Genomic DNA, 20,676 nt, shown 5'->3' on the forward strand with positions numbered 1-20,676 from the left:
CCAACTGATTTCTCCAGGGCATTGCACTGTGTTTATACCGTCTGGTAAGGGTGGGTCAGGCCTGCACCAATCTCTATAATTGGCTGCAGGGCATGAAGGAAGAAGAGCCTGGGCATTTCACAATGTCTTTGGTACAGCATGAATAATAAGACGGTGGGAACATTAATGAGCATTTGTTGAAGGGGGAGAGAGTCATCCATAAAGCCTTGGCAGAAACAAGGTATAGGGCCCCTGCTCTGTATCTACTGTCAGTGACTATGTTATTAGTGGGTTTGCAGCCAGATAAACAGTGCTGGGGTCAGACGTCTTTGGTGCACTGTGGGGCTCCATCCTAGGCTTGAAGAGGTGGTGAATGCAAGAGAGAGTATGTCTGGCAAGCCCAAGGACAGAACAAATTCTGATGCCTGAATCCAGGCTGTGGCCAGACAGCCACAGTAAGAGAAGGGGCTGATAGCACTGTGAGTGTGGCTGTGTTTGGAAAGATGAGAAGGGAGTCTCTGCTTTTCAGTGGGTTTAATTAGTTGGTACCAGCTTGATGGGACAGAACATCTAGGGAAACCCAACTGCAAAGATATTGACCTCAGATTAACCCTGAGACTGAGCAGACATCATGTGCCATGGACTGCTAGGAAATATGATAGTGTGAGTATAGCACAGAGGAAAGAACACTCAGGTCTCTAATTGACATTACTTGACTCAGTCCATCCATCCATCCACCCACCCGGCCACCCATCTGGCCATCTATCTACCCATTTGTCCGTTCTTCCATCCATCCATCATTCATCCATCCATCCATCCACCCATTTGCCCATCCATCCACCCTTCTGTCCACCCTTCCATCCATCCATCCATCCATCCATCCATCCATCTATCCATCCATTACAAGGGTGGAGAAGCTTAGGTGTAATGTTCTCTGGAAACTAACAACCTTATTATAATTCTCCCTCTTTGGTCATTTGCAAAGTTCCACCAAGGGCTTCTTGAGGAAGTGGGATAGGTGGGTCTAAGACTCAGATGCCTGCAGGATGAGAAATGAGAAAAGATGGGCAGAAATGGGACCAGATTTCTGCTTTCTAAGGCCAGTGATCATTCTTCTTCCACTCTCCCAATCTCTCACCCTTCTATGGGAAGGCTTAAAGCATGAGTTACTATGTCAGGCAACTAATGAGTGTTTACCCAGCATTTACATTGCTGTGTGACAAAGACATTCAATACACAGTCCTTGTTGTTAAGTAGTTTTACAGTCTAGCTGAGGAACTAAGTCATAAACACTTGAAAAGATAATTAAGAGGACCAGACTCTCTAAGCTGTGGGCCAAGGACATGTTGGAAACAATAGTGGCAGAGAAGCTCCTTGGGCAAAAAAATTCTTAGAATTGAAAGGACTTTAGGCCAGGCATGGTGGCTCATGCCTGTATCCCAACACTTTGGGAGGCCAAAGCAGGCAGATCACTTGAGGTCAGGAGTTCAAGACCAGCCTGGCCAACATGGTGGAACCTCGTGTCTATTAAAAATATAAAAATTAGCCAGGCATGGTGGCATGCACCTGTAGGCCCAGCTACTTGGGAGGCTGAGGCAGGAGAATCACTTGAACCTGGGAGGCAGAGGTTGCAGTGGTCCAAGATGGCACCACTGTACTCCAGCCTGGGCGACAGAGTGAAACTCCATCTCATAGGCATGGAATCATAGTCTCCCTCCAATTGGAGAAATCTGTGCTATGGCATCCCTGAGAAATTGGTTAATTAGGCTCTGCCTTAATATCTCCAGGGTCAGGGACCACACAACTTCTTGAAGAAACACTATCAATGTTTGTGGTCCTTGTGGTTAAAATATGGGGGTCATATAGGAAAAACAGCCTCCACATAATTTGCACCCATTGGTTCTGCTTGTGTGTTCTGGAATTACACAGAACAAGCATATTCTTCTACTTGGCAAGCCTTTAAGTGCTTGAAGAGGGCTCCCTGTGCATTGCTTTTTTCAGGATAATACCTCCCACATCATAGCCTCTTCCCTACAGCCTGCCCTTGGAACATTCTCTGCTCCTCAGTGTCTGCAATTTGTACAAACCCCACATGATGTGAGTATTGCATCTCTGTAAATACAGGTCCAGGCCAGTGATTTATACCAAAATTGCAGAAATCTAAAGCCACTAACTCTTTTTCACTTGTATAGTCATGATGTCCAGACTGTACATTCCTGAAGGAGGCATTTTATATTCCTTCTTTTACTACTGACTTGTGTCGGCTCATCGTGGCTAAAGCTCTTCTGAGTTCTGTCATCCTACAAATGAGGAAGCAACAAATTCAGGCTGGATAAACCTTCAAGAATGAGGTAGAACTTAAGCTGCTCCCTTAAGGGTGGGCCTGTTTAGATGGGTGGAGGAGAGGGAGAAAATATTCCAGGGTGGAGAAATAGTTTCTACATTATATACTCATTGGGCTTCCATTATGTGCCAAGCATTATGCAAGGTGCTGAGAGACAAACTTATATGTCCCTAACCTTAATGTCATCCCAGGGGCCACAGACTCCAAGTTAAGGTACTACAGTGCAGAGAGGTGCGTACAAAACATTGCCAGATCAGATAGCTGGGGGTGTCTCAACTCAATAAAAGCTTCTTGGAGGAGGTGACATCTTAGCAGGGTATTAAAAGATGAGAGATTTATCTAGGCAGAGAGGATGGATGAAGGACCCAAAAGCAGAGGGAGCAACACAAGACTGTGTCTCGGCCCATGGACAAAGAGAGTGTGAACAGGGTCTGAAACACAGCCTAGCATCCGGAGCTCATGTTCTTGGCAGCCCTGAGAGGCCTGGGGTAGGAGCTGTGCTGCCTGCTGCCTGAGGACTTCAGCTGAATCTGGGCTGGAGCTGCGAAGTCCATAGAGGCAGCCCTGTCTGTCCTGGCCACCTCCTTGCCAGTGCCTCAGTGGACTCTCAACCACCAAGCTGGTCCAACAGGTGAGGTGCAGGTGGAATACCTGGGGCTCAGATATGGGCTCCTCCTCTGGCTTCTGCTCCCATTCCCCAGGGTTTGGGTGGGGACACTGGAGTTCATTCCTGGCACATAGGACCAGAGGATCTCAACCTTGCAGAACCAGATGACTCAACAAATGTTGTATTATTAGCTTTTAAATACAATATTTGGGTAAATGAAGGATAGTTGTTCATTGTGAGAAAGAAAATAAAAAATATTGGAGAAAATTGCAATAATATAACAAATGCATTTGTTTCTCTTTCTCTGCATATTAGTTATCTATTGCTGCATAACAAGTTAGACCAAAACTGAGCAACTTAAAACAAGAAACATTGATTATCTCACAGAGTCTCTGCTTCTAGGTTCACTCATGTGGCTGTGGGCAGGAGACTTCATTTTTTACCACATAAGTCTCTTTGTAGGCCTGCTCATAGCATGGCAGCTGGCTTCCCCCAGAGCGAGTGAGCCAAGATAGATTGGGGGCGGTGGGTGGCAGAGAGAGAGGGCTCAAGTAGAAGCTGCAGTGTGTTTTATAACCTAATCTTGGAAGTGGCATGCCATCACTTCTGCCATATTCTATTGGTCACAAAGACAACTCTGGTACTTTGTGGGAGGGGACACACACAGACTGTGAACACGAGGAGACAGGGATCATTTTAGCAGCTGTATTAGTTTCCTAGAGCTGCCGTAACCAATTGTCCTTGGTGGCTTAAAACAGCCGAAATTTATTCTTTCTTTGTTCAGGAGGCTAGAAGTCTGAGACTAAGGTTTCAGCAGAGCAGTGATCCCTCTAAAGGCTCTAGGGAAGAATTCTTCTTTGCCTCTTCCAAGCTTCTGATGGTTGCCACAATCCTTGGTGTTTCTTGGCTTGTGGCCGCAAAACTCCAATCTCTGCCTTCATCTTTACACAGTCTTCTTCCCCGCATCTCCTGTGTCTCTGTGTCCTCTCCTTTTCATACAAGGACACCAGTCATATTGAATTTATGTCTACCTTCATCCAGCATGACCTCATCTTAACTAACTGCATCTGCAGAGATCTTATCTCCAAATAAACTCACAGACTGAGATTCCAAGAAGGATGTGAATTTGAGGGGGACACAAGTCAACCAGTACAGCAGCCTTCTTAGAGACTGGATCCCATGCCTTGGAATCCCAGGGGCTGTGATCCTTCTAGGAAAGAATTACCAGATGATTTTTGTTCTTTAAGTTCCTTACCCAGAGATTCCAGCCACACAAACTCTTCACAGCCTCTTCCTCAGTGGCTTTGCTGAGATCTGTTTCCTGATCTCTACTACAACCAACCAGAGCAGCAGAGCTCGACTCAATTTGAATTTAACTCTGGGGAAGTGGAGGCTGAGGACAATCAGAGATGATATCTACTCTACTTACCTCAAGATTAATTTCTTTTCTTATTATTATACAAGCAATTGATCTTCATTGTAGAAAAATTAGGAAATACAAATAAATTAAAAGAATTAAAAGAAAAATCACCTATACTGCCACCACCCTGACATTGCTACAATTGAAGTAAACTCTTCCAGACTTTTTTCTATGAAGAAATATATAAATAGGCATTTTTTTAATTAAAATAAATTGCAATATATGCCACTTTGTAAGTTGCTCTTCTCAATATGTCATGAGCACTTTTTCATGGGAATAGAGACCAGCATCTGGGATTTTGATTGTATCTTGGGTTTTTAAAACAGGATTGGCATGCCCTACTTATCTTTTATCTTCTGAGCTCGAGCCATTTCCTCTGACATCACCACCTCCTCATGCCCACAGCAAGAGGATGAGGGTAGAGATAGAAAAGGTAGCATATGACAGTGGCAGGATTAAAGAGAAGGGGGTGGGGCTGGGCCAAGGGCCATGGATCCCTAACTCTATGACCACCTCCCTCTCCTGCACAATGGTGAGTGACAGGACTTCGTGTGGAAAGCTACTGACCCTATAAGGCTCAAGTGGGGACAGGTTGGCCTGCGGGGCTCAGGGTAGCACTGATCAGTTACAATTAAGCAGGAATGATTCCCACCAGTCCCCCTCCCCACCCCCATAGAAATCTTTTCATGTTATTCCCAGTTTACCCCACATGGTTTTTACAAGGTTCCGCAGCAGTAGCACCATCGAGTGGGGGAGGACCGTGGACTGAGCTCCAAATCTCAGAATTTATCCAAACTGGGAACCAGAAGAGAAAGTGACCAGGTGCCCAGTAAGTCAGACGTGGGGGTCCTGAGAGCAGAGAGAGTGATTGTTCGCCATGGGTCTCCTCCACTCACCCCTCACCCGAGCTGGCTCTGCCCAGGGAGTTCTGGGGGGCACGTTGCCCTAGTCACACTGCTGGAAGTAGAAGTCTGTGATGGGGGCATTCCAGCTGGCATTCTCGGGAAGCTGGGTGAGTCTGACAGGCTGATCGGCTTCAGGCACCGTGCAAAGGAACCAGCCCGGGTAGGCAGCCGACTCGAAGCTGGAGGTGAGCCCCATGTCCCGCCGGTAGAAGGTGAAGCTCTTGGATTCCTTGGCACCAAGATAGAGCTCCATGATGTTCACTGGCTGCCGGCAGAGGAGGGCAGGGCAGGTGAGGGCAGAAGCAGGGGCAGAGGGAGGGCCGGGCAGGGTCCTTAGGGAGGAGGCAAAACTGCCATCAACAGTATCCTGCTAGGGTGCCCCACAGCACCAGGGCTGTGGGCCGCCCAGCTTCAGTGGGCTCAGCATCTGTGGTTCAGTCCCCAGTGAGGTTGCCCCAAGTCTCACCTCTAGTGTTAGAGTCGGCTCCTGCCCCGCCCCACATGACAGGCACTGGCTTCCACCCTGGACGCCCAGGATGACGGGGGACAGGCTGGCATCCAGCCACCGATTGGGGACCACGCTGATCTCTTCACCTGTGGGAAGGAGGCCAGATGCAGGGCCCTGGATGCCTTTCCCTCCTTCTCCCCCTGTCCTGGGACCTAGGGCACTGGACTGCTGTGAGACGGCCTGCCCCCAGGCTGGGCAGAAGGGAGGCTTCTCAGCAGCTGTCATGACATAGCCTCTCCTGTCTGCTGGCCCAGAGTGGACATCAAGGCATGGAAGCACACTGTACCACCTCCACCCCACCCTCTAGTTCAGGGTCAAATCTTCAAGCCTCTACACCCCAAAATAGATTCAACCCCCTCCTTTAATGCCCCTTGGGTCTCAGGTCTTTTTCTGAACCCTGCCTTGATAAGACCCCCTTTGGAGTTGTTTGGACAACTTTCTACAACCTATGAGGTTGCTGAGAGCAAAAGAGGGTCTCATTCCTCTCTGTACATCCCCTCACCACCCACATACATCAGACACATACATGCACAGATGCATGCCTGCACACATAATACATATACACACATGCTCATACATACATACCTGCACTCACACATACATGGTTACACACAGATACATGCATGCACACATATGCTCACACATACATGCCTGCATGCACACTTACATACACCAGTAAGCACACACATACACATATGGCCTAGCTGAAGGATCTACCTGGCATCTGTGCTCAGCAAGGGTGCCCCAGGTGGGCAGGTGTGAACTATTTTAGAGACGGACCTGTTGCAGTGCCTGGGGCAGAGTGAGCAAGCAGGAGGTCCAACAATGCCACCTGTTCTCTGGGTCCCTCCACTCTAAGTGACTGAGGATCTTCAGAGAGCAGAGGGGACCCAGGGTGAAGAGGCAGAAACCCACTCCCATATGGGAAAAAAGGTATAGAGAATCTACGTTAGTTCTCTCCCTGGTACTGGCTCCCAGGGAATGCAATGCTTGACCAAAATCTACATGTAAGGGAATGACAAGACACACCTCTTGGAAAACATTCCCACTTCTGCATAGAAGCTTCAGGTGGCCCCAGAGCCTGTGTCTTCATTTTGCTAAGAGGTGTGGTATTTTATTTGCCTTTGCTTAGAGCCTGGTTTGTGCTGCCCTAATGCCTGGGCTCTGTAGTCCTATGCTAATCTGTATGACTATTCTAAGCCCTCTTCAGGCCCCCTCCCCTCAAGTGTATAGAGACCAAGGAAAGTGGGTCATGTTTCGTCACCAACCTTTAATGACCTTCCCTGCATGCAGCCCTCCAGCTAGAAGCTGGTTATTATGCAGATAAAGCACCTTCAATGCCGAGTCCTTCATTCTGAAACATCAGGAAGGGGTGAGGACTACATTAGGGGGAGGGTGGACACTCCAACATGCCCTGGGTCCAGAGAACCCCCTGATCTCAGGCATTTTGTCGCTCTTTCTTCCTACTGTGCCAGAAGTAACAGCACAGCCTTCTCTCCCAGCCCTGCTGGGTTCATGCCCTACCAGGAGGATGACCCCACAGCCTCCCACTGGAGTCTGTGGTTTGCTCCTTCAATCTATTCAACCTTTTCTACCCCAACCCATCTCCTGTTGGAAGAGAAGCTGCACGGTGAGTCAGAGCCCTAGGTTCTTGCCCCAGCTCTGCCTCCAATGCTACTGAGTCGCAGCAGACGACTCTCTCGCCCACTCTGGGCCTGAGCCTCCCCATTGCTACACTAAGATGATGGGTTGGATAACAACCAGGCCTCTTCCAGATTAAAGCCTGATTCTTCAATTCTTCAAGATACATGTATTTCTGTTTGGTCATATATTCCTTACTAAGTGAGGAGTTTCTTTAAATTTAAATTTCTTTTATTTTACTTTTCAAAGTTGTTTCTCATCTTTGAACTCAGTTGATTTCCTGGCATCCTATGAGGTGGAAGATGTATCCTAAAGTGGATTTCTCCAAAAGTTATATGGGGGAAAAGGATGCAGTATAAAAATTGGGTCGATGCGTGGCTAAATACGATTCAACAAGTTGCCTTACTTCAGAAAGCCTCAGAGTCACTCATATGCTGAGCTGGGCTGTGGTTCTCTTATGAGAGGATGTAGAGAGCAGAATTCCCTGCATTTACTTGATCAGAGAGCTCCACTGTGTAAAGCAACTCCTGGATGCCTCTATGGGACTCCTCTAATTGGGTCCCGTAGAACACATTGTGGGAAGTGCTTTATTAGACTGAGAGGAGACCACTCTCATCCCCTATTGTAAAGCCCAGAGCACGGCAGAGTGTCTGGCTTGGTATGTGCCAGTGGGTGGACAGACTGACTGATGGTCATGGTTTTTGTTTTATTATTATCCCCAAAGAGCAGCAGGGAGGTAGGGGCACAGAGTGGGTGAGCTTACATCCATTCACTGTGCTGGGGGGCAATGGCAGAGCTCTGAGCTGGGATCCTGGCTCCCGTACCCACCTTGGATAGACTTGGCTGCAGCTCTAGACTGGGTGGTTCGCTTGTCCCCCTCAGCATCAGGGAACCCTTGTGAGATGGCCTGCCCCAGTCCTGCCCCTATTTGAAAAAGGCTGGGAAAACTCTAAGAGCAGTGAGGTGCTGGTCACAATTTCCCAGCTGCAATGGCAGCCCCTCCCTTCCTCCCTCCTGCTCAGAGCTGGACAACGGGTCTATCCAGAACTCACCTCCCCCGGAGGACACCACCAGACCAGGGCCTCGTACACTCACCGGAAGCACAGCGCCCCACTCAGGACCATCTTGAGCTCCACAGGGTGTAGACTCCCCTATTTTGGAATAAACAACAGAAAATCATGGAGAGAGAGGCTGAGTTGGCTGGGGTCTGGGGAGCAAGCAGCCGCACCGAGACCCCCAGCATGTGACCAGCCTCCACAGAGCAGATTCTGGGTCTGGGGTTCAGTAGAGAGCTCTGGTCCCACCAGTGCCCCAGAGCATACCTCAGAATGTTCCTTTCTCCTGGCGGGAGCTGTGGAGTCTGCCTGTTCCTCCAAGGATGCCTCAGCCTTTTAAGTAACGCCTAGGGAGGGGCCCTGAAACTGCCAGGACCTGAGGAGGAGCAGGATTCCCAGCATGATTTCACATCACCCTAAGTCGCCAGAAACACTTGCTGCTCATTATCTGTCGTGGGGAGGGAAGCTTCTGGAGATAGTTTCCTTCCAGCAATATTGAAGAACTTCCTTGAGGCTTTCCAGCTCTTTGTGAGCACTCGGCTGTTGCATCTCAGGGGCTTTCAGACCCTAAGAGTCAGTGCCCATGGCAGCTCAAGGGAAGCACAACTTTCTTTCCTCCTTGCCTCCCTCCCTTTCTTCCTTCTCTCCATCTTTCATTCACTCACTCCCTCCCTTTTCCCTTCCTTTCTTCCCTTCCTCTTTCCTTCCTTTCCTTCTTTCCCTCCCCGTTTCCTCCCTTCATCCCCTATTCCCTTTCTTCCTTACCTTTTTCACTCCTTCCTACACTCCTTCCGTTCTCCCACCTTCCTTCCTCTGTCTTTCCTGCCTGCCATTGCCAGGCTTACGGGAGATGTTGGAGGTGGGACTCTCCTGCTTAGGGAATGTTCAGCCTACATGTTCATTGTAGAAAAACCTGAAAATCCAGATCAGCCACAAGGAAAAATGTGAATACTTGTCTTTTCTGAGTGCATCATCAGAAAACCAATGACAACACTTTTTCTTCCTCTCACATACACATGTAACTATAGACAGCTTTCATACAACAGATTCACAAAACCTATACTTTTTCCAAACTCATTTTTTCATGTAGCAAAATAGCAAAATATCTTTCCATTTGAAATATGAATAATGACATGCTTGAATAGCTGTATAGTATTTAATTGTATCACTGTAACATTATTTATTGAAACCTATCCACTGTTGTCTTTTATATATTTTTCTCTCTTTTTTGCTATTGAAAACCATGTTGTGATAAACATCTTTGTATTAACGTCTTTGCTCATGTATCTGATTATTTCCTTAGAAAGTAAAATCTAGCTCATGCCATCTATAATTCTGTAAGTGATCTTTCTTGAATACTAATTGATAAGATAATATGTAATTGTGAAACAGTTAATGTAGTTTAAATGCACTCTCTCCATGCACTCTCTGTGATGGATCTGAAATAAAGGTAAGGGTCAGTGCATAAAAACCAATTTAGTTATATCTTGAATAACACAGATAACTATTTATTAATAATTTATTGTTAAAGCATATTTTTTTATTTTTTTAAGTTTATTTTTTTCTTTTATTATTATTATTATTATACTTTTAAGTTTTAGGATACATGTGCACAACATGCAGTTTTGTTATGTATGTATACATGTTAAAGCATACATTTTAAAGAAATGGTATTCAGACATATGAGCCAAGAGGTCCTACAAGTGTTCAAGAATAAATAAAATATCAAGTTGTTCAAAAGGCAGAAAATAATCTATGATTTTCATAATGCCTCTAATATGATAGACACTTTTCAGAAAAATAAAATTGATGTAGAAACTGCCTTGTACAAAATTATTAAATTACAAATTGACCAAATAGAAATGACAGTTGAAATAAGATGAAATGAGACAAGCCTGGCCAACATGGCAAAACCCCATCTAATACAAAAATTAGCCGGGGTGGTGGCGCACATTTGTAATCCAAGCTATTCAGGAGGCTGAGGTGTGAGAATTGCTTGAATCTGGGAGGCGGAGGTTGCAGTGAGCCAAGATTGAGCCACTGTACTCCAGCCTGGATGACAGACAGAGCAAGACTCTGCCTCAATAAATAAATAAATAACAAATAAAATGAAACAATAACTGTGTATACTGTCAACACCATACGAAAACATTATCAAACAGGCCTCACCAACAATAAGTTCTCTCTGGACCTATCCTTTTGCTTGACTCACTAATTAGGTCTCAGACTCTGTGAAATTAGCCGTGAACTAAGAGAACATTGATAAATTACACATTATTCCTGTCTGATAGAAAAGATAACTCCAAAGGGTGCAGTCTTATTGCCTCACCAGTCATAAAGCTGTCTTTAAAAATGTAACTTAGCCAACCTATTTCAGCCTTTATTTCTTGACTGATGGTATAAGCCTCCATTCCCTGAATTATCTTTTGATAATCAGCTTTATAATTTTGCTGATTCCCTCACTTATGAAAAATAGTAAATCTTTGACACATGCTCACTATATGTTTGTATGAGAGTCAAGTTTTGAACTTCTGAAAAATAAACTTTGGCACTACCTAAAGACAATGCCACCAATTCACAAACCATGTGTGGCTGTTTTAAAATATGTCCATAAATTCTTGGAAACTTCATCTTTAAGAAGGTGATAGAATTTGGCTCTGTTCCCACCCAAATTTTATCTTGAATTATAGCTCCTATAATTCCCACGTGTCATGGAAGGAACCCAGTGGGAGGTAATTGAATCATGGGGGCAGGTCTTTCTTGTCTCATGATAGTGAATAAGTCTCACAAGATCTGATGGTTTTATACAGGGGAATTTCCCCACACAAGCTCTCTTGCCTGCCACCATGTAAGACATGACTTTGCTCTTCCTTCATCATCTTCCACCATGATTGTGAGGCCTCCCCAGCCATGTGGAACTCTAAGTCAATTCAATCTCTTTCCTTTATAAGTTACACAGTCTTGGTTATGTTGTTATTAGCAGCATGAGAACAGACTGATATAGTAAATTGATACTGGGAGTGGGGTGCTATGTTACATGATGAACATGGCAGCATCACAAAAGGCATTACAATTTCTTTCTAGCTCTTAGATCACTCATCTGGGCAAAGCCAGCCACTACGTGATAAGGACACTCAAGCAGCCCTATGGAGAGGCCCACGTGGTGAGAAACTATTTTTTCCTGCCAACAGTCTGTGAATGCACAATCTTAGAAGCAGATCTTCTAGCCCCAGTCAAGCCTTCAGATGACTGCAACCCTGGCTGACATCTTTCCTGTAACCTAATGAGACGCCCTGAGCCAAACCCTCCAGCCAAGCCAGTTTTCTCGTTCCTGACTCTCAGCCTTTGTTAAATAATAATTTTTTCCTGTTTTAAGCTGCTAACTTTGCTGATACTTTGTTACACAACAATTGGTAACTAATACACCTTGACATCACTACTGGCACTTCGGCACTTTAACACTTTGCCTGTTACCCAGCAATTTGGAACTGGGTAAAAGGCAGAGGCTGGAATAGTCTGGAGGGCTCAGAAGAAGATAGGAGGTTGTGGGAAAGTCTGGAATTTCCTAGAGACTCACTGAATGGCTTTGACCAAAATGCTGATAGTGATATGGACAATAAGGTCTAGGCTGAGGTGTTCTCAAATGGAGATGAGGAACTTGTTGGGAACTGAAGCAAAGGTGACCCTTGTTATGCTTTAGCAAAGAGACTGGCAGCATTTTGCCCCTGACCTAGAGACCTGTGGAATTTTGAACTTGAAAGAGATGATTTAGGGCATCTGGCAGAAGAAATTTCTAAGCAGCAAAGGATTCAAGAGGTGATTTGGGTGCCGATAACATTCAGTTTTATGTGTTCACAAATATATGGTTTGGAATTGGAACTGACGTTTAAAAGGGAAGCAGAGCATAGAAGTTTGGAAAATGTGCAGCATGAAGATGAGACAGAAAAGAAAAACCCATTTTCTGAAGAGAAATTCAAGCTGGCTGCAGAAATTTGCATAAGGAAAGAGGAGCCAAATGTTTTTCGCCAAGAAAATGGGGAAAGTGTCTCCAGGGCATATCAGAGGTCTTCACAGAGCCCCTCACATCACAGACCTGGAGGTCCAGGAGGAAAAAATGGTTTCATGGGCCAGACCCAGGGCCTTGCAGCTTTGTGTAGTCTCAGGACTTGGGGTGACTTGCATCCTAGCCACTCCAGCTTTGGCTAAAAAGGGCAAAGGTACAGCTTGGGTCATGGCTTTAGAGTGTGTAAATCCCAACCCTTGGCAGCTTCCACGTGGTGTTGAGCCTGCGGGTGCACAGAAGTGAAGAACTGAGGTTTGGGAGCCTCCCCCTAGATTTCATAGGATGTTTGGAAATGTCTAAATGTCCAAGCAGAGGTGTGCTGCATGGGCATAGCCCTCATGGAGAACCTCTGCTAGGGCAGTGCAGAAGGGAAATGTTGGGTGGGAGCCACCACACAATGTCCCCACTGGGGCACTGTCTAGTGGAGCTGTGAGAAGAGGGCCACTGTCCTCCAGATCCCAGAATGGTAGATCCACTGACAGCTTACACTGTGTGCCTGGAAAAGCCACAGACAATGCCAGCCCATGAAAGCAGCCAGGAGGAGGGTAGTACCCTGCAAAGTCACAGGAGTGGAGCTGCCAAAGACTATGGGAACCCACCTCTTGCATAAGCATGACCTGGATGTGAGACAGAGACTCAAAGGAGGTAATTTTGAAGTATTAAGATTTGACTGCCCCGTTGGATTTTTGAACTTGCATGGGGTCTGTAGCCCCTTTGTTTTGGCCAATTTCTCCCATTTGGAATAGCTGTATTTACCCAATGCCTGTACTCCCATTGTATTTAAGAAGTAACTAACTTGCTTTTGATTTTACAGCCCATAGGCAGAAGAGACTTGCCTTGTCTCAGATGAGACTTTGGACTGTGGACTTTTGAATTAATGCTGAAATGAGTTAAGACTTTGGGGGACTGTTGGGAAGGTGTGATTGGTTTTGAAATGTGAGGACATGTGATTTGCAAGGAGCCAGGGGTGGAATGATATAGTTTAGCTGTGTTCCCACCCAAAGCTCATCTTGAGTTGTTGCTCCCATAATTCCCATATGTCATGGAAGGGACCCAGTGGGAGGTAATTGAATCATGAGGTCAGGTCTTTCCTGTGCTATTCTCATTATAGTGAATAAGTCTCATGAGATCTGATGGTTTTATAAAGAGGCATTCCCCTACACAAGCTCTCTTCTCTCCTGCCATGTAAGATGTGACTTTGCTCTTCCTTCATCTTCCATCATGATTGTGATGCCACCTCAGCCATGTGGAACTGTGAGTCAATTCAATCTCTTTCCTTTATAAATTACCCAGTCTCAGGTATGTCTTTATTAGCAGTGTGAGAACAGACCGATACAGAGAGGCAGTTTAACTGCCCTTCTCTTGAGTATGGACTGGACTTAGTGACTTTTTTCTAATGAGTATGTTACACAGTGAACATGGCAGCATGTCACTCCTGAGACAAGGTCATAAAAGGCATTGCAGTTTCCTCCTTGCTCTTAGAACACTCACCTGGATGAAGCCAGCTGCCATGTAATAAGGATATTCAAGCACCCCTGTGTAGAGGCCCACGTGGTGAGAAACTGTGGTTTCCTGCCAACGGTCTGAGTGAGCAATCTTAGAAGCAGATCCTTCAGCCCCAGTCAAGCCTTCAGATGACTAAAACCTTGGCTGACATCTTTCCTGCAACCTAATCAGACACCCTGAGCCGAACCCTCCAGCCAAGCCAGTTTTCTTATTCCTGACTCTGCCTTTGTTAAATAATTTTTTTTTTTGTTTTAGGCTGCTAGGTTTGCTGATACTTTGTTACACAGCAATTAGTAACTAATACACTTTGACATCACTATTGGGAAGGTTCTACTCCTGTTGTTTTTTCATTTTCCACTGTCTTCAGTGGGTATGCTCTCTTCTCAGCAAACATCTCAGTTCTTCATGGGCTTTATATGCCCTAGAAAGTGTCACAGCCTGCAGAGAAGCAATGTTCCCCACGGTGACTTATCCTCACTTTTGTGAGAATGGCAATAACCCTGGAGGTAGGTGTGGCCTCTGCTCTTGCTGTGGAGATGAGGACTTAGGGCAGGTGTATTCACCTATATGAGTATGTAAGCAGAGTTTATTATGGTAAGATAGTAAATTCCTGTTAGGGAGATAAATTTAGTAATAATTAAAATAACTGATATTCACTTGGTGCCCACTACGTCCCTAGAATTCTATAGCACTTCCCACAATGTGTTCTATGAGACTCCAATAGAGAGATAATGAGCAGCAAGTATTCCTGGCGGCTTAGGGTGGTGTGAAATCATGCTGAGAATCCTGCTTCTCCTCAGGGCCTGGTAGTTTCAGGGCCCCTCCCTAGGCCTTACTTAAAAGGCTGAGGCATCCTTAGAAGAGCAGGCAGACTCCACGGATCCCACCAGGAGAAAGGAGCGTTCTGAGGTATGCTCTGGGGCACTGGTGGGACTGGAGCTCTCTCCTCATTTCAGACCCAGAATCTCCTGCTCTGTGGAGGCTGTTCTCATGCTGGAGGGCTCAGTGTGGCTGCTTGACTGGATGAGACAGAGGATGTGAAGAGCCAGGTTGGCATCTAGCACAAATCCACAGACACTGGTTCCTCCCCACTCTGTCTTTCTCACCTATCCTTCACTTTTCCTAGGTATGTAAAGAAGACATTAAGAACACAGTAAAGGCCAAATTTACATTGACTTAAATCTAAGGCTGGTTCACGACCAAAAATTCATGTAGCTAGCATGGCTTTCCCAACCCAGAGAGAAAAAGGCATGGACTCAGCTCCAACAGCCTGGCCTAATGAGTACAGAATATGCTGTGAGGTTTTAAATTTGCTGACAAGAAAGTTTAACATTTGTTACACATTCACTGTGTCAGGCACAGTGTTAAAAGCAATATAGCTATTATGTCGCCTCATTGCCACATCAGTCCTCTAAGGTAAGTGCTATGCTTATTCCCATTTAACTGATAAGACTAAATGAAAATTAGAGAGGTTAAGTCACCTAAGGTCACAAAACTAGTACGAGATGGACCTGGTATGGGTACTCTTGCAGCTTGATTTCATACTAATTCACACCCATTCCCCAATATGAAAAAATAAGCTGTGTAATGCTTATAAATTCACACATTTAGAATAGAAGGCAGAGCTGGAGGCTGGGGGAATGAAGGAGTCTGCACAAAGGACCAACAGGCTTTTTAAGAAGATAATAGAAACCAGCCAGGCACAGTGGCTTGCACCTGTAATTCCAGTACTTTGGGAGGTAGAGGCGGGCAGATCACTTGAGGCCAGGAGTTCAAGACCAGCCTGGCAAACATGAAGAAACCCCGTCTCTACTAAAAATACAAAAACTAGTTGGGCGTAGTGGTGCACACCTGTAATCCCAGCTACTTGGGAGGCTGAGGCACGAGAATCTCTTGAACCCCAGGAGGTGAAAGTTGCAGTGAGCTGAGATCATGCCACTGCACTTCATCCTGGGCAACAGAGCAAGACTCTGTCTCAAAAAAAAAAGAAAAGGAGAGAGGGAGAGAAGATAATAGAAACCAACAGAGTTGGTGTAGAGACAAAAGGGTGCCCCATGGCAGAGTGTGGCACACTTTGGGTTGGAGGGAATTTATCACTCCCTGGAGTGACTTTTGGTAGCTGACGACATCTGTGAAAGTCCTTCCTGGAGTAGGAGTGATGGTGTGCACACACAGACACAGCCTCCAGGGAGCCGTGAGCAGAAGGGGACCTCCAGCTGCACCCAGGACTCCCTCTCCAACCCAGCCACATCAGAAGGGAAGGGTGCCACTTGTCTCATGGCGCTTTCGAGAAATCCTGGATGCCAGTGAAGTCAGGGGGAGGCTGTGGGCCAGGGTCCACAGAGCTGTAACTGGGTGCTGAGCCAGAAGCCAGTGGCTTTGTTGCCTGCCCTCAGCCCCATGGCACCCTCTGCCTGGGAGGCTGGGGAAGGGCCAGGTGCATAGGCCGGGATCTGAGAGAGCGTGTGGGCAGTCCACAGGGCAGGTGAGGCTCCGGTGTGTGTCACACCCACAGTTTCTGCTGACTGAGTCCCAAGAACAGGGCCAGAGCCACCGGCAACTTCCGTACCCCAGATTCACATTCAGGCTTTTTCCTCGTCTGTGCCTTAGAGGCCTCCAGAGCCTGCGGACTCGCCTCCCCCGGATTGTGTAGTTTGACCATTGCTCTCCAGCAGGAAATTGGAAATAAACCCAGTGTGTAAAGGAAAAGCCAACAGGTCAAAAGACGCACTGGCCGAGCTCCATTCTCCCAGATCCTGCGCTGGCCCCTCCGGCGGGGCCTGTCACTCTCAGTGCGCCAGGCTAGGATCTCCCGGCAGGGGGCGCTCTCCACCAGGCTAGATCGGGAGGCCACCCTGAGATGCACGGCCTCCAATTCAAGCTCTCTTCCTCTTTTTCTGTCTCTTTCCACAAGGATTTGCAGCCCGTCACCCAAATAGCGAGCATCTAAAGCAGGACTAGACGAGGCAAGGGAGCTGCACCAGGGCTACCCCTGAGAAAGCCCCAGCTCTCCTTGGCTTTCTCAGTGATGTGTGACTTTCGTGGGCTCCTCAAAAACAGAAACTATCTTTTTTTAAATTATTATCTGTCCCTTTTTGCCGTTTTTGATAACTTATTTATTCGATAGATGTCTGCACATTTGCCTCTTTTGATATATTTTTAAATTGTTATTGTTAAATGTGGTAAGATACACATAATATAAAAATTACCATTTTAACCATTTTTAAGTGTACAGTTCAGTGGCATTAAGGACATTCACATTGTTGTGCAACCATCACCACCATCCATCTCCAGAACTCTTCTCGTTTTGAAAAACAGAAATTTTGTACCTACAAAACAATAACCCCTCACTCTCCTCTCCCCAGCAGCCCCTGGCAACCACCATGTTACTTTCCATCCCTATGAATTTGACTGCTTTAGGCGCCTCATATACGTGGAATTACACAGTATTTGTTTTTTTTTGTTATTAGTTTATTTCACTTAACTTAGTTTACTTTCAAGGTTCATCCAAGTCGTAGCATGTATCAGAATTTCATTCCTTTTAATGCTGTATCGTGTGTGTACCCATTTCCTTTATTCGTTCATCTGTCAATGGACACTTGGGTTGCCATCACCTTTTGGGTATTGTGAATAATGCTGCTATGAACATGGGTGTTCAAATAGCTTTTCAAGTCTCTGCTCTCAATTCTTTGTGAATATAACCAGAGGTGGAATTCCTAGATCATACGGATAATTCTATGTTTAAGTTTTTGAGGAACAACCATACCGCTTTCCACAGTGGTTGCACCATTTTACATTCCCACCAACAGTGCACAAGGGTTCCAGTTTCTCCACATTCTTTTTTTTTTTTTTTTTTTAGACGGAATTTCACTCTTGTGGCCCAGGCTAGAGTTCAGTGGCGTGATCTTAGCTCACTTCAACCTCTGCCTCTCAGGTAAGTGATTCTCCTGCCTCAGCCTCCTGAGTGGCTGGGATTACAGGTGCAAGACACCATGTCTGGCTAACTTCTGTATTTTTAGTAGAGACAGGGTTTCACCATGTTGACCAAGCTGGTCTCAAACTCCTGACCTCAGGTGATCCGCCCACCTCGGCCTCCCAAAGTGCTGGGATTACAGGCATAAGCCATCACACCCCACCCAATTTCTCCACATTTTCATCAACACTTGTTATTTTCTATTTTTTTCTAATAGCAGCCATCTTAATGGGTGTGAAATAGTAGTATATCATTGTGGTTTTGATTTACACTTTCCTAATTATTAGGGATGTTGAGTACCCTTTCATGTGCTTATTGGCTATTAGTATATATTATCTGGGGAAATGTCTACTCAAGTCATTTGACCATTTTTTAACTGGGCTATTTGCTTTTTTGTTGTTGAGTTACAGGAATTCTATATATATTCTAGATGTCAACCCCTTATATGACTTTCACCTATTTCCTCCCATTCCCTGAGTTACCTTAACATACTGTTAATAGTGTCATTTGATGTACAGAAGTTTTGAATTTTGATGTAGTCCAATGTATCCATTTTTTCTTTTGTTGCTTTTGTTGCCTATTTTTTGGTGTTATACACAAGAAATCATTGCCAAATCCAATGTCATAAAGCTTTCCCCTATGTTTTCTTCTAAGGGCTTTAACTTTCATTTAGGTCTTTGATTCATTTTGAGTTGATGTTTTTGTGTAGTATAATATAAGGGTGTAATTTCATTCTTTTGCATGTGCACCATCACCACTTGCTCCACCATCACCATCATCACCCACCAACACAACTGCCATCATCAGTATTGTTATTGTGTGATGCTTCCTCTTCATCATCAAGAAGAACAATAGCTAGCATATTTTAAATTATTAAACATTTTTAAAATAAATTCAATTGCTTTCATAGAAATTGGATTACTCAGGTTACTCACTTCTTCTGTGGGTTTTAGTAGTTTGGCTTTCCAAACGTAGGTCCATTTTATCTAAGTTGTCAAATTTATGGGCATAAATTTGTTTGTAGTATCCTATTATTACCCTTCTAAAATACGTGTAATCAGTAGTGATGTCCCTCTTCTATTCATGAAACCAGTAATTAGTCTCCTTTCGTTTTTCTTGATTTTTAATAATCAGATTTTAGCTTCATTAATATTCTCTACTGCATTCTGCATTCAATTCTATTGATGTTTGCTCCAATCTTATAAATTTCTTTCCCACTCTTTACTTTGAGCTTGTTTTACTCCTCTTTTTCTAGTACCTTGAGGTGGAATCTCAAATTATTAATTTGACATCTTTCTTCTTTTCTAAACATTTATGCTATTTTTCTAAGCATGATTTAGTTGTATCCCACAAATTTAGCTATAATTTTGGGGATGTTTTTTGTTTTTTGTTTGAGGCAGAGTCTCACTCTGTCATTCAGGCTGGAGAGCAGTGGCGAGATCTCAGTTCACTGCAATCTTCACCTCCCGGGTTCAAGCAATTCTCCTGCCTCAGCCACCTGAGTAGCTGGGATTACAGGTACCTGCCACCATGCCTGGCTAATTGTTATATTTTTACAATTTAATACAATTACAATTGTATTTTAGTAGAGACAGGATTTCACCATGTTGGCCAGGCTGAACTCTTGATCTCAAGTGATTCAAGTGATTAGTATTTGCATGATACATCTTTCTCCACCTTCTTACCTTTAAACTATCTATAGTTTTATATTTCAAGAGGGTTTCTTACAGACACTATGTATTTAGATCTTACATTTTTATCCAATCTGACGATCTCAGTCTTCTACCTTGCATGTTTTTATCACTTACATTTAATTTGAGTATTGATATGGTTGGATTAATAGCTACCATCTTGCTGTTTTCTATGTGTTCCATCTGTTTTATATTTATTTTTCTTCTTCTGTCTTCTCCTGAGTTAACATTTTTTATTATTCCATTTTATCTCTTTTATTGACTTATTAATTATACCATTATATATTTATATTGGTTAGCCCAAGGCTTCCGATACATATTCTTAATTAAAGTCTACCTTTAATTTTTTTATACCACTTGAAGTCTACCACAAGAACCTTACAACAATATATTTCCAATTCTTTCTTCCTACACTTTGCGTTATCATTGTCATTATCCACAAGGCTGGGGATAATAACATTTCAAAGGTCACAATACCTGTTCTCACTGTCTGGCCTGGAAAACCTTATCATTCTCATGGCATTGGTTACAGTATTCAGAAGGATCTTGCTTAAGTAATGGAAAATAACTACACCTAAACTAAATGCTTCTCAGATTCAACCTATCAAATCCTAAAATCAAGTCCCAAATGGATCAAATTCTTGCCAAGAGCCTTAATTACACTCCGGAATTAAGCTCAAGAATATTCATAGTACAAGTTGAGCCTCCCTAGTCTCAAAATTCAAAATCTGAAATCTTTCAAAATCCAAAACTTTTTCAGCACCAACATGACACTCAAAAGTCATGCTCAAAAGAAATGCTAATTGGAGCATTTCTAATTTTGAATTTTTGGATTAGGGATACTCAACCTGTAATACAAAAGTACCCAGCACCCTTGGCAAAATGGCTGAATTTGGGACTTGCACAGAAAATACACAAGAGCAGCCTAAGCATGTTCTTGTAACAAAAAGTAAGGAAATACTTTAAAAAATCCACAATGATTGG

General features: G+C 44.6%; 1 protein-coding gene across 2 annotated transcripts; it reads right to left on the bottom strand.

Moving 5' to 3' along the window:
• Positions 1-2,585: 2,585 nt before the first annotated feature.
• On the bottom strand, positions 2,586-9,330 carry IL36RN (interleukin 36 receptor antagonist). 2 transcript variants are annotated; one of them, XM_003277692.3, is made up of 6 exons: positions 8,727-8,764; positions 8,500-8,555; positions 7,032-7,117; positions 5,722-5,849; positions 5,247-5,520; positions 2,586-3,053 (listed from the first exon to the last, which is right to left on the bottom strand). In XM_003277692.3, exons 2-5 carry the CDS (start codon positions 8,526-8,528, stop codon positions 5,296-5,298), a joined length of 468 nt encoding a protein of 155 aa, XP_003277740.1. In that variant the 5' UTR covers positions 8,529-8,555; positions 8,727-8,764; the 3' UTR covers positions 2,586-3,053; positions 5,247-5,295. The 2 variants fall into 2 exon arrangements, with proteins under 2 accessions (XP_003277740.1, XP_003277741.1); XM_003277693.2 differs by lacking the exons at positions 2,586-3,053; positions 8,727-8,764 and adding an exon at positions 9,225-9,330 and having other exon boundaries at positions 3,224-5,520.
• Between the last annotated feature and the right edge of the window lie 11,346 nt (positions 9,331-20,676).

This window comes from Nomascus leucogenys, chromosome 14, assembly GCF_006542625.1.
Source record: "Nomascus leucogenys isolate Asia chromosome 14, Asia_NLE_v1, whole genome shotgun sequence".
Taxonomy (NCBI): domain Eukaryota; kingdom Metazoa; phylum Chordata; class Mammalia; order Primates; family Hylobatidae; genus Nomascus; species Nomascus leucogenys.

Bases quoted from the DNA above. Each gene is read 5' to 3' on its own strand.
- IL36RN (XM_003277692.3), bottom strand. From the start codon at position 8,528: ATGGTCCTGAGTGGGGCGCTGTGCTTCCG. The intron at 5,850-7,031 runs GTTGGTGACGAA...TCCTTCCCACAG, and splicing joins TGCAGGGAAGGTCATTAAAG to GTGAAGAGATCAGCGTGGTC. The intron at 5,521-5,721 runs GTGAGACTTGGG...CTCTGCCGGCAG, and splicing joins AGCCGACTCTAACACTAGAG to CCAGTGAACATCATGGAGCT.